The 14,511-nt window shown below is 47.6% G+C and overlaps 1 protein-coding gene across 2 annotated transcripts in view; it reads right to left on the bottom strand.

The window, feature by feature from the left end:
- The window catches only part of dclk1b (doublecortin-like kinase 1b), a 53,215-nt gene extending 40,351 nt beyond the window's left edge, over nt 1–12,864 (bottom strand). For both annotated transcript variants that reach the window (XM_067450416.1, XM_067450417.1), the window contains exons 1-3: nt 12,552–12,864; nt 11,721–12,102; nt 9,239–9,585 (exon numbers count right to left, since the gene is read on the bottom strand). In XM_067450416.1, the coding sequence (XP_067306517.1) occupies nt 9,239–9,585; nt 11,721–12,078 (705 nt within the window). In that variant the 5' untranslated portion in view covers nt 12,079–12,102; nt 12,552–12,864. The remainder of the gene's footprint in view (nt 1–9,238; nt 9,586–11,720; nt 12,103–12,551) is intronic.
- Nucleotides 12,865–14,511: the final 1,647 nt, after the last annotated feature.

The following is a 14,511-nucleotide window of genomic DNA, read 5'->3' on the forward strand; positions in this document are numbered from 1 at the left end:
TTGAAGTTATTAATTAATACTATAATAGTATATAAAAATACTAAAATAACACTGAACCGAAACAACCAAAAAGTATTCTTCACACCACACCATCCACTCAAACCAGAATTCTTTCTCTAAAGCTCATCTATAGTAGCCTGGTCCTACCAGACTCCCGTACATTTCATTTGTACAGAGTCTGGCTACTCTCCATTGACAAAAGTTAACTTCCTTGAAGGCGGGTTCTCTGTTGAAGTTTAAAACTATTGGATCTGCTCAGAGCCCCTCTGGATCTGCCATAACCAATCGCTAACGCTTGGTCATGACGCATGTCATTTGCCATAGCCAACTCCTTCACTACTGTTACGGCCAACACCGCAACATAAAAGGCTCGCAATAGGGGTTTTATTTTCGAACACGTAATCTTAACACAAAGTGGGGGACACAGAAGCACAGAATCAGAACCATAAACGGGGAGAAACAGAGCGCAACCAGCCCACCACACCAGTCTCCTAGATGTAGCAGAGAGGTTCCATATGCAGACTCACCCGATCCACAGGTGTAAGGAATCTATATGTAACAAGACAGAAATAACATTTCCACCCACTAGAGGACAGACAAAGCATTAGGACAGAAATAACCAGTTCAACTACATGCACATGTAACAACCACTATCGGAGCGAGCTGGAAAATCCAACTTTTCCCGAACCCCATGGGGAGGAGTGCCACAAAATCGTGGCCACCAACAAAACTCAGCAACGATTGTTCTTGCTCCAGCTTTAACTTCTGGATATTCGGCAGGTCTGTCACAACGGACCGAACAGTTTCGCTCACATCTTTCTCCACCGCCATTACTGAAAACCACAACTTAAACTATAGTGCAAAACATACACATCATCTTTCTCAGCCACTCCCTCTGTTCGTGATTGTACCGATTAAAATTTGGCCGGAGAATATACCAGCAATATACCGTAAACCTAGACGACGTACTGAAGGAAAATTAAAATTTAGCGGAAGGAGGAGGGCGGAGCTAGGCTACATCTATAGTTCTTCATGTTTATTTGAAAAAAAGGAGTTCCGAAAGGAGTAACGTTTAAAAGTTGTCCCAGCATTTAACTCGCAATTCATTTTGGTCTCATAACCACCAACTTTTACTAACACAAACATAGAGAGCTCTAGCAACTCTTACTATGTTTTCAGCTCAATAGATAAATGAAGAAAAAAGCAGGTCACTGAAGAAAGAAAGAGTAAGGGCACCACTGTTCAATTGTTCAATCCAGAACGGCAGCCTATGAGTAGAACAGAGTGACCTCTTTGAGATGGACGCATGAACAACCTTACCTTTAGAGAAACCAGGACACTCAAAACAAAACAAAAACATCTTGTATGAGCAACCAAGGTAAGAGTCATGAATAATAACTTTGTCATTTCCACTGATCTATACAAGATTCACTGGCTTCTGACAAATAAAGACTTGTAGCATGTCCACTGATCTATACAAACCGTACTTTCAACCTAACAATAATTGAATTACTGCTTCATCCGACAATCAAAAAAAGTTAAAGGGGGGGGGGGGGGGGGGGATGCTGTTTCATACATACTGAACTTTTTACACTGTTAAAGACTTGGATTCCCATCCTTAACATAGACCCAAAAAAAACAAGTTTCAAAAAATAATTTGGACGTTTGATTGAGTATTTCTGTGTCAAAAATACTCCTTCTGGTTTCTCACAAGATTCGGAAAGTTTTCTTTGAGTATGGGTCCGCTTGACGTCAACAGGGCAGAATTTCCTTGTACGGGCTCTTCTCCCGGAAGGGTGCGCGCGCGAGCGACCAAAGCGAGAGCAAATACACACCTATAAATGCTGCACTCACTGCTGTCACAGGACTTCACCAAATCAACAAAGTCACAAAAGAAGTGTGTTTTTGACGGAGCGGTCCCATCGATTAAGGTTCACGGTCCTGCTTTGGAAGCAGGCGTTGACTAAAACTGCTTCAAATGTCTATGTTGTTGGCTATCGTTGCGGAAGTAAACATCAGTAAACAACACGATCATATATAATTAATTTACCAATGGAGCATGCGATCTATGGTGTGTGTTTAAATACATTTCTTTAGCTGACCACTATAGGTGTCTGTTTGTTTATTGTAAAACCACCCCAAACATAACCTGGCACTCTGTTCACACAAAGCGAGCTTCTTCATTAAAATGCGCTAACGTTATTCCATTGTTCCCTTTCAGTCGGTCACGTTCGACGTACGTCAGAACTGAACCGACGAATGGGATCTTACTTTAGAGACCAATCCTACTTCGAGCATCTAACAACGAGCCAATGAAATTTGGCATGCGATCACGCATTCCACGCTCCGCCCCGCAGCGCGGGTATAAATAGGAAGTGGAATGGTAGATCAGCGCTTTCTACTTCGGAGCCGAACAGTCTTCATTGCTGTTTCTACGAAGAGCTTTCTGACTACGAGTCGTGAATATTCCTGTGAAAGAGTTTGCCAGTGCGGGTGATACGGCGCGTCAGCGAGAGACCGTCCACTTCAGTGATAGAGTGTACAAAGAGCTTTGGTTCGCTGAGCGTTTCCTTACACACACACATTACAGTTGGTTCGCTGGGCGCTCACACATACATATCACTGAGAGCTCACGCAGGCTTGCACTATCGAACTGCGTGGAGCCGCGGTCATCTCCCTGAGTGCTTCAGCACTAAAAGAGCAAAACTTCCATTCACAAAAGAGCAACACGGTTTGACCCTGCGTCTTTTTCAAGATGTCATTCAAGCCGTGTGATTCTGGGTGCGGTCGATTTCTGTCCCCGCTTGACGGACACGTTCGTTGTCTCTCGTGTCTGGGCGCACAGCACGCTGAGGCTGCGTTCGTGGATGAGACATGTTCCCATTGCGGGAATATGTCCATTGCAGTGTTGCGGTCCCGTCTCCAGTACCTCAGAAGAGGTGGAACACCATCGTCCATCCCCCGATCTAGTGGTCCTCCAGCTGCAAAGCAGAGGGCTACTACTTTGGCTGATGACCTTGGTGGGGACCTGAGGGTGTCGGTCAGGGTAAACCCGACGGGTCTCACGGCTCCTCGGGCCCCTCCCCCCTCCACTGTACCGGTGGAGCTTCCGGAAGGGCGCGCTGACCTCCCACGTGGAGCGCCAGTCGTCTCTTTTGGGGCTCCGGCGGAGGACCAGATGTCGGTTGCTGCATCGGGGGATGAGCTAATGGGTTCCGAGGATGAAGACTCGGCTGCGTTGCCCCCTTCGGGTGTGACAGCGTTGCCCGAGTCTGACCCGGAACTTACGGCTATGCTTGCCCGGGCCGCCGCAAGTGTCGGGCTTGAGTGGAACCCTCCACCACGTCCCGAACCTTCGCGGCTGGATGATTGGTTTCTCGGGACGGGTCGCGCTGGTTCTCAGCGTCCCGCCCCGGTGCCTTTCTTCCCGGAAGTGCATCAGGAGCTCACGAAGTCCTGGGTAGCGCCGTACAGCGTACGCCAGCGATCGACTGACTCCTCCATCCTCACCACTCTCGATGGTGGTGCAGCTAAGGGCTACGAGGGGATCCCTCCAGTCGAGCGGTCGGTTGCGATGCACCTGTGTCCTAAGACCGCTGCGGACTGGAGGCACGCCCCGCGTCTCCCCTCCCGGGCGTGTAAGTTCTCGTCCGGCTTGACGGGCAAGGCTTACGCAGCCTGCGGAGAAGCTGCATCAGCTTTGCATGCCATGGCGCTCCTGCAGGTCCACCAGGCCAAAGCGCTCATGGAACTGCACGAGGGTGGTTCCGACCAGGCAGTTATGCAGGAACTGCGAGCCGCGACGGACCTCGCCCTCCGGGCGACGAAAGTCACGGCCCGCTCCCTGGGTCGGGCGATGTCCACCTTGGTGGTCCAGGAACGCCACCTGTGGCTGAACCTGACAGACATGCGGGATTCGGACAAGGTTCGGTTTCTAAACGCCCCTGTCTGTCAGGCCGGCCTCTTCGGCGACGCCATCGAGGACTTTGCCCAGCAGTTCTCGGTGGCCAAGAAGCAGACGGAGGCCATCAAAAACATCCTGCCCCGGCGGCCCGCTGCTGCCTCCACCCAGCCGCCCGGGGCAGCCCCCCAGTCTGCTCGTCGCCGAGGGCGTCCTCCAGCGTCCGCCTCCGCCCCTGCCAAGCCCAAGCAGCAGCCTCCACCCGCGAAGCAGGGCGCCGGACGCAAGGGGGCCGCCCAACCCGTCCAAGGGCCCGCCAAACCTGCCGGCAAGCGTAAGGGGAAGCGGCCCTGAGACGGGCAGCCCAGGGAGAAGAGGAGCTGCTCTGAGGGAGATGATGTCCGCATCCCTCCCACCCCCCCGGAGGAGGACCGGGGGGGCAACACTGGTCACAACATCTCTGCCGCTGGCTCTCCGGAGTCCAGCGGTACCCACATTTTCACCAAAAGAGCAATTTCCTCTCTCTCTGGGCCCCAAGAGGGTCAGGTTGGCAGTGTGCGACGCCCACGGGCCTTGTCACTCCTTTCCTACCCTCCCGTCGCCAGGGGGCAGCTGTGTGGGCCTCGAGGACGCCCCCGGGCCTTCTCACCCACACACTGCCTCTCTTGTGAGCACTCAGTCAACACTCCGGGCCGCCCACGGGCCTTCCGGGTCGGGGCTGAGTGCTTCACTTCCCTGCCTCCGGGCAGTGGACAGCAGAGTGGGCTCCGAGGACGCCCCCGGGCCTTCTCACCCACTCTCTGTCCAAACCAGGAGTGCTCAGGCAACACTACGGGCCGCCTCCGGGCCTCCCGAGTCGGGCCAGAGTACTCCGCTTCGCTGCCCCACCCCGGGCACGTCTGTGGTGCCGTTGGTCCCGCTTGTACGGTCTCTGGGGGCCTGGCTAGGTCTCCCCAGGCCGTCTCGCTGGCTCATCCGTACCATCAGACTCGGCTACGCGATTCAGTTCGCACGCCGGCCACCCAAGTACAAGGGCATCCTCTTCACCTCCGTGCGAAGCAGCGATGCTCAAGTCTTGCGGTCAGAGATCGAGGTCCTACTGGCGAAGGACGCGATCGAGCCGGTTCCTCCAGCCGATATGAAGACGGGGTTTTACAGCCCCTACTTCATTGTGCCCAAGAAAGGGGGTGGGTTACGGCCAATCCTGGACCTGCGAGTTCTGAATCGGGCCCTGCACAAGCTCCCGTTCAGGATGTTGACGCAGAAACGCATTTTCCAATGCATCCGTCCCCAGGATTGGTTTGCAGCGATCGACCTGAAGGACGCGTACTTCCATGTGTCTATTCTCCCTCGACACAGACCGTTCCTACGCTTTGCGTTCGAGGGGAAAGCATATCAGTACAAGGTCCTGCCCTTCGGGCTGTCCCTGTCGCCCCGCGTCTTTACGAAGGTCGCGGAGGCAGCCATTGTTCCACTCAGAGAACGCGGCGTTCGGATTCTCAACTACCTCGACGATTGGCTGATCCTAGCCCAGTCGAAGGACCAGTTGTGCGAACACAGGGACCTGGTGCTCAGTCACCTCAGCCAGTTGGGCCTTCGGGTCAACCGAGAGAAGAGCAAACTCTGTCCCACACAGAGGATCTCTTATCTCGGTATGGAGCTGGACTCGGTCAACCGGACGGCGCGCCTCACCGAGGAGCGAGTCCAGTCGGTGTTGAACTGCTTGAATATGTTCAAGAGCAGGACAGCGGTCCCACTGAAATTCTTTCAGAGGCTCCTGGGGCATATGGCATCTGCAGCCGCGGTCACGCCGCTCGGATTGCTTCATATGAGACCGCTTCAACGCTGGCTCAATGGCCGAGTCCCGAGGTGGGCGTGGCAGAGCGGTCAGTACCGGGTCCCAGTGACTCCTTACTGCCGCCAAACCTTCAGCCCGTGGTCCAGCACTTCGTTTCTCCGGGCCGGGGTGCCCCTAGAACAAGTGTCCAGGCATGCTGTGCTATTCACGGATGCCTCCACCACGGGCTGGGGGGCCACGTACAACGGGCATGCAGTTGCTGGTCTGTGGACGGGGCCGCAATTGCATTGGCATATCAATTGCCTCGAGTTACTGGCAGTACATCTGGCACTCCGCCGCCTCAAGGGGCCGCTGCGTGGCAAGCATGTACTGGTCCGTACGGACAGCACCACGGCCGTTGCGTACATCAACCGTCAGGGTGGTCTACGCTCCCGTCGTCTGCTCCAACTCGCCCGCCACCTCCTCCTGTGGAGTCAGAAGCAGCTGAGGTCGCTTCGGGCCATTCATGTCCCTGGTGTGCTGAACCAGACAGCCGACGAGCTCTCTCGTCAGCCGACACCTCCGGGAGAGTGGCGACTCCACCCCCAGGCGGTCCAGCTGATATGGGACCAGTTCGGAGCCGCACAGGTCGACCTGTTTGCCTCTCCGGACTCGACCCATTGCCAGTGGTACTATTCCCTGACCGGGGGTACCCTCGGCACAGATGCACTGGCGCACAGCTGGCCCCGGGACCTACGCAAGTATGCGTTCCCCCCAGTGAGCCTTCTTGCACAGACTCTGTGCAAGGTCAGGGAGGACGAGGAGCAGGTCTTGTTAGTTGCGCCGTATTGGCCCAACCGGACCTGGTTCCCAGAACTCACACTCCTCGCGACAGCCCCTCCTTGGCCGATTCCCCTGAGGAAGGACCTTCTTTCTCAGGGACGGGGCACGCTATGGCACCCGCGTCCAGACCTCTGGAATCTTCATGTCTGGTCCCTGGACGGGACGCGGAGGTTCTAGATGGACTACCACAAGCTGTCGTAGATACCATCGCTTCAGCTAGAGCCCCCTCTACGAGGCGCCTCTATGCTCTGAAGTGGAACCTGTTCGTTGAGTGGTGCGCTTCCCGCCGGGAAGACCCCCGAAGGTGTTCGATCAGTGTCGTGCTTTCCTTCCTGCAAGATGGGTTGGAGAGAAGGCTGTCTCCCTCCACCCTCAAGGTATATGCTGCAGCAATAGCAGCGTACCATGATGTAGTAGAAGGTAAGTCCGTGGGGAAGCACGACCTAATCGTCAGGTTCCTCAGAGGTGCGAGGAGACTAAATCCTCCTCGTCCATCCTCGATACCCTCTTGGGACTTAGCTCTAGTGCTCCGAGCACTTCAGAGCCCTCCCTTCGAGCCCTTGGCGTCTTGTGAGTTGAAAATCTTGTCAATGAAGACAGTGCTCCTGACGGCATTGGCCTCGATCAAGAGGGTAGGGGACCTGCATGCACTTTCGGTCAACGAATCGTGCCTAGAGTTCGGGCCAGGTAACTCTCACGTTGTCCTGAGACCCCGGCCCGGATATGTGCCCAAGGTTCCTACCACTCCCTTCCGGGATCAGGTGGTGAACCTGCAAGCGCTGCCTTCGGAGGAGGCAGACCCAGCCCTGGCTTTGTTGTGTCCGGTCCGCGCTCTTCGCGCTTACGTTGACCGGACCCAAAGCCTTCGGACCTCAGAGCAACTCTTCGTCTGTTACGGAGGCCAGCAGAAGGGAAAGGCTGTCTCCAAGCAGAGGTTAGCCCACTGGATAGTGGATGCTATAGTCTTGGCCTACCAGTCCCAAGACGTGCCTTGCCCGTTCGGTGTAAGAGCTCACTCCACTCGGAGTGTTGCTTCTTCCTGGGCGCTGGCGCAAGGCGCCTCGCTGACAGACATATGTAGAGCTGCGGGCTGGGCGACACCTAACACGTTTGCTAGATTCTATAGCTTACGTGTAGAGCCGGTATCTTCCCGCGTCCTCGCCCCCAGTGGCCAGGAGCGCTAAGTGCCCGTTCTAAGTGTCGGCTTGCGAAACGCCACTCCCGCCCTCTGGGCCGGATACGTGCGTCTATTGTCTCCAGTTGTGTTCCCCGGGAAACCGGCTAACCCTGTCGAGCTCCTCCGTCACCCCTCCGGTGTCAGACGTTGCGGACCGTCTGACGCCAGGCCTGCACCCGTATGCTTGTGAAACGTGGCTGTAGGCTGGGTTCCATATGTAGCGGTTCCCTCACGGCAACCCCATATGTGTATTCTTCCACGGTATCAGCTACCCTTCGGGCTAGCCCCGTGTCTTTCCCTCGACAGAGCCCGCTCTGTCGTCTCTGGGCGTGTTCTTTCCCCCCTTCAATCAGGCTGGAACCACCCCAGAGACTGCCATATGTTGCACTACCCTGCCAGGTTAGTCCTTATGTGTATTCTGCCACCTCTCCTTCCCTGAAGGACGTGGCCCCGCAGCGTACCCTCTCTCTCAAGTACGAGGTAGGCACGCTTTCCCAGCGTTATCCAATAGTCATTCTGAGTGGGTCTTGCAGAAACAGCAGTGACTGTACTCCCTGCTTGGAGCCCTGACTTCCGTACCATACTAGACGGTGCAGTGCGCTCAAGCAGGACGCTGGAAGGGCCAGCATCCTGGCGTTTTCCATAGGGATCCCTTTCGTCGGTTCAGTTCTGACGTACGTCGAACGTGACCGACTGAAAGGGAACGTCTCGGTTACGTATGTAACCCTCGTTCCCTGAAGGAGGGAACGGAGACGTACGTCCCGTCGCCAGATGCTGTGCTTCCGCTGGGAGTCCGGTCACCTTTCGGCTCCTCAGTAGGAAAAGCGCTGATCTACCATTCCACTTCCTATTTATACCCGCGCTGCGGGGCGGAGCGTGGAATGCGTGATCGCATGCCAAATTTCATTGGCTCGTTGTTAGATGCTCGAAGTAGGATTGGTCTCTAAAGTAAGATCCCATTCGTCGGTTCAGTTCTGACGTACGTCTCCGTTCCCTCCTTCAGGGAACGAGGGTTACATACGTAACCGAGACGTTTTTCTATACACTAGTCTGACGTGCAAAACCATTTTGCTTGCTACTGCTAAGGTTTAGTCGCATACAATAGTCCATAAACCGAATCATGTCCTCATAAACTGTGAGTAAAGACGCACAAATGTTGACACACAGGCCACTAAATACAGTACATACCACAGAGACAGACGTCCTGCTGTTGCTGCTTCTCCTGTTCAATTTATTTCAGCCTCTGGATCTGATTCTGGATCATATCTGTATTAGTTGAATCTGATTGATAGCCATGGTTTATTAGGGTAATATTTTTTTTTCCACGCTTGAGGATGTCAAAGATTTCAGACTTTTTTCGAAAAGACTCGGTACAGCCTATCTTTCTTTTATAAATATAATAAAACTAAAGACTTTTCAGAGATATGAAGGATGCAATACTACTCTATAGGTACTCAAGATTGACATGAGATTGACTGAAACTGAGTGTTTCACCCCCCCTTTAAATGATCAACTTAAATGACATGGCCACTGTACCTACCATTTTACCATCCACCGTATAAAGCCTCTTGACCACTCCAGAGTCCAGTTTGATGGCATCTGTGATATCTGTGAGAACCTGCTCAAACGAGTGGGCCGTCTTCTTGTTGAGAAGGATGCGCACGGCTTTCCGAGGCTTTACCCCGCTGCGGATTATGGTCACCAGTTTGGGTCGGATGAAATCCTTGTTATCCTTGATTTCTAGGGACCCGGCTTTGGCGCTGGCCAGAGAGGTGGGCGCTCGTGCTGATGCAACGGTCCTGGCGTTGACCGACCAGTTGGGGTTGACATTCTTAGTGTATTCCAGCTTCTTATAAGGCTCAATTGATCCACACACATAGCTCTCCCCTGTAATACAAAACAAAATAACAGAAATAATCAGTGGATATCAGTGAGAATCAAATAATTTGTATTCCGAAATGAACCAATCATGCTGCTTTCGTAAACCACTTCAGCAAGATTGACAGAAATATTTATGTTTTAAATTGTTTATTTAATTCATTCATGAATCAGGCATTGATATTTCTCTCATAAAAACTCACCAACATCCTTCAAAATAAAGGTTTCAAAAGGCGTTTTTTTGCAGCAATGCTATAAAATAACCATATTTGGTTCCGCAACGAACCTTTCAGTGAACAGTTTCTTGTGAAGAACATTTTAAAAATCGAAAGAACCTAGCAAAGGAAATGTTCCATGGATGGTAACCGTTCTTCGTGGATCTAAAGAACCTTTATTTTTAAGAGTTAAGTACTGACTTCAATTTTGGTTTGTTCGTCATAAAATGATTTTGTCTTGCTTTGGAAAACTTATGAATACTTATAATATATGAACCACATTCTTCCACACATTCTGCTGAACACAAAAGAAGATATGTGAAGAAGAATGTTGGAAACCAGACAGTTTTTTTTGGACGTCAATGGAGTCCATCAACTGTTTGGTTAACCACATTCTTCAAAATATCTTCTTTTGTGTTCAGCAGAAGAACAAAATTCATATAGGTTTGGACCAAAGTGAGGGTGAGTAAATGATGACAGAATTAACATTTTTGGGTGAACTATCCCTAGTTAGGTTCTCCACAAAAAAAGAAAGTCATATGGTTTTGGAACAAAATGAGTAGAAGATAACATCATTGTTTAATTTATTTTTTATATAAGGACATTCATAAATTTGCCCACATGTGATTTAAGACAGTCAATGGACATATAAGCTCCTAAAAATAGTTCATAATGACAGAGAGGTCACACAGTCAAGGTTAAGTGCCCAGCTGAGACTGAAACCCCCTCTAACTCTCATTTACATTCATTCTACACCTGGCAGCACTGAGAATGAACAAATCAGTGTCCTACATAAAAAAAGCAGCAAAGATACCGTTGTAATCTAATCAAAGTCATTTAACAAATAATTGAAGGACCAACTTATATTTAATGATTTCAGCTCTCGGGTATATCTCAGGTGTATTGGCCAACACAGAGAAAGGGAGTGGCATGGAGATGTAGAAAATATTAACTATTAATGAGCATTTTAAAACGATTAACGGATTAAATCACAGGGCATTCTGGTATATTTGCTCACAGACAATTTGAGCTTGATCCTTGTTCAGTACTGTATAACAATGCTCTGTTTGTGGAGTCAGAGACCCTGGATATAAACACAAGGAAATACAATGACTTCTCACATTCTCTGATTGTTGTGCACACTGTAAAGATATTATGTGCTTAATGGAGTTTGATTAGGACAGAGGACATTTCTTATGTTATTTTATTGCTTAAGCTATCACAAAGATGATAATGCACCACTGAAAAGTCTTGTTTTAAAGATAGCTGGTTTGTAGGTGTTCATTGGCTGGCCAATTTGCTTGTGCACGCGTGGAGACCATCTAGGACCAGCAATAAACCAGCATCTGGTAGGTCATCCCAGCTTTAAATGGGTCTTTGGAAAGCTAATGATCACTTTAGACTAGATATTATGTTCCAAAACAAGATTAGCCTGTTAACTTTTATTACCTAATCATAAATTAGGTATCATTTGAAAGCTTAAACACTTAAAATTATTCCTGGAAATTTGACATTGCTGCACTATGGTAATTTTTATTTTGTGATATCAACATCCAATTTGGAACTTGGTTTGACAGGCTATAGTTTTAATTTTCTAGCACTTTTAGTCAAAAACATTTTTGTAATACATTTTGTACTATGAAAAAAAGTTTTAGTTCAGTAGCCTACATGCTTTGCACTTTCATTTTCAAGCTGCTTTCAGTTCTGCAATAATCTGCTGAGTGCCTTTCCTAACAAGAGACATTTTATCCCAATTAATTCATGATTTACTAACAATTAAGAGTTTAGATATTCTCAAAAAGGGAGGTAGTTAACATTTTTGACACGGTGTCCTCGTATGGACCTAAACTTTCCAAATCAAGACACAGCACCACGTGCCAAGAAATACAAGACACTGGAGCCCCTAAACATACTGACACCCAGGCTCACCTTCCACCAGCTGCTCCATGCTAGCAATTTTCGACCCGTCAATGGCATAAATGGTCCGGACCCCCTGAGGCAGATTTACATTATCTGACAGGGAGCGGGTGAGGTCTGCGAGCAGAGCGTCGAAAGACCTGAATCTGTCGTTGGAGATAGCGTACACAATCCCTTTGAAGTACCGGTCTCCATTGCGGTAGAACCGGACCTTCTTGGCTTTCTTCTCGGAGCTCAGAGCCTGTAAGGTCCGGGTTCGGTACAGGCTACAGTGGGCGCTGTGCGTGGGGCTCGGGAGGCCGTTCGCCCGTGAACCCGCACGGCTGTATCTTTGTGCTTTGTCCCGTTCGTCGAAATGCTCCAGCTCCATGTCTACACCCGGGACTGTATGTATCTGGAAAATTGTTTAGAATTTTTTTTTTGATAGATGAGTTATTTATTATTAATATCACCCCAAAAAGATTTTTTGTCTTTCTGAATTTAGACAACGTTTTTTTTTCCAGCTTGTTAAGAAAATAGCTATTGCATATGCTATATGTAAATAAGCTGCTGGAAATTTACATTTCCGTCTGCTTATCCAACTGACAATATATGATAGGCTATTAAAATATTAAAAACATTTGCGCTTACTGCTTAACAATAAAGAAGTAGGCTAGGCTATAACGCAATTTTGATTCAAATATTCAAGTTATTTAAACACGCCCAAAGGGAAAGCACAATCAATAAAGAAGTCGCGATATATCCATTTTAAAGCGATATTAATGCAATTTAATATAATTGTGCAGTGTCTGACATAGGCTATTGCTTAAAAAAAAAAAAGGAAAAAAAAACAATTCTTCTTACGTGCGCGTGTGGCTATCCGATGAGAACAGTCGATATGAAAGCACACATCTAGTGGCTTGTCATCTCTTCCAGAGGATGCTGGTGAAGGTTTTTAAGAGCAGGAGGAGAGAATCATGTGCGCTGCTCTACTGGATGGGGCGGATGGGCTGCAGCCGGTGTCTCTCTGCCTCTTTTGCTCAGCGAGATTTAACGCATGGAGACTGCCAGTCTTTGTCGTATTCATGAAGAAAGAAATCCCTCAATTATTATACGAGCGAGCAGGGCTGTGTCTTAAAACCTATGAGCTACCTAGACACACTGTCTCAAATGCGGGTGCTCGGAGACTGTTCAGCGCCCCTTGCTGTCCGGCAGAGACATTCTGATGGTAGATATTCATAAATGATACATTTAAATGATCTATTATAGCATGTGAACTTTGATATGATGTGTCAGTCACACCCACTATTGTAAGCTTAAATCAAGGTAGATCCAATTTGCACCAATGAGAACCCTATAGCACCAAATATTTAGACGCATCGTGTTTAATTAATGCCTACTGGCAATACAAAATATATATTTTTAATAGAAAATATTTGTGGATAAGTATAAATATTAGGCTACTAATATTATACATATTTATTATTATTATATTTTATTTTAAATATTAATAGAAAATTATAATAAATTTGTACTATTGTATAAGTGACTTTACAAGTATTACTATAAGAAGCACAACTATTTAATTTAACTACTGTTTTTGTCTATTTTTATTTTTGTCTATTTTTCTTCAAAAGTGGTTGAAATTCACCTCCAACTTGATTTCCATGTCATTCTTGGAAAACAACTGTTATTCATAACATTATAATTATAATTATTATAATTATTATTATCTAAAAACAACTACATTTAAAATATAAATCTGTACAAGCTTATAGGTTTACAAGCATAGGTTTAATCAAAACATACACACAACCTTTACTGGAGTTATATCATCTGTATATGAGATGAAAAGGTTCATTTGTTACATATGTAGAGGCATATTTAGTATCAGTCATAAGAACAGCAAATTTCCTGATAACACATTACAACAAGGTTTAATTTATTAACATTAGTTACCTAGTTAGCATGAACTAAGAAAGAACAATACATCTACAGCATTTTTTACTGGTAATATTATTTATTATCTACATTTACTATTAAATTATTGAAATCAAAAGTTGTATTTGTTAAGATTAGTTAATATACTGTGAACTAACATGAACAAACAATGAAAATATTATATATTAACTAACATAATGTACACACACACACGCACGCACATGTCGGGTTTCCATGTTTTATGGGGACTTTCCATAGGCGTAATGGATTTCATACTGTACAAACTGTACATCCTATCCCCCTACACTGCCCCTGCCCCTAAACCTACCCATCACAGGAAACATTCTGCATTTTTACTTTCTCAAAAAAACTCCTTCAGTGTGATTTATAAGATGTTTTCCTCATGGGGACCTAAAAATGTCCCCACAAGGACAAGGATTAAGGATATTGCCATCTTTGTGGGGACATTTTGTCCCCATAACGTAGGGATTACCAGCCCCCCCCCCCCCCCCCAGTATAAATTAGCCTACTAATATATTGATTATAGTAACAATTATATTTGTATTAACTAACGTTAACAAAGATGAATAAATACTGTAACAAATGTGTTGCTCACTGTAAGTTCATATTAGTTCATGTTTTAATGATAACAAATGATACCTTATTTTAAGGCATTACCATTTTTTTTTCTAGTGAGCTGGTGTAATTGTACACTAGATGGCAGCATAAACTTAAAATTCAATTTACCTGAAAAAAAGCAGCACTAGATTATGTATGCAGTTAAGTATTTGAATAGGCGGCCAAATAAAATATTTATATACAGAGAAAATAATATCTTGCTCATTTATTATGCAATGAAAGAAAGTTTAAAGGGTTAGTTTAC

This window comes from Pseudorasbora parva, chromosome 8, assembly GCF_024679245.1.
Source record: "Pseudorasbora parva isolate DD20220531a chromosome 8, ASM2467924v1, whole genome shotgun sequence".
NCBI lineage: Eukaryota > Metazoa > Chordata > Actinopteri > Cypriniformes > Gobionidae > Pseudorasbora > Pseudorasbora parva.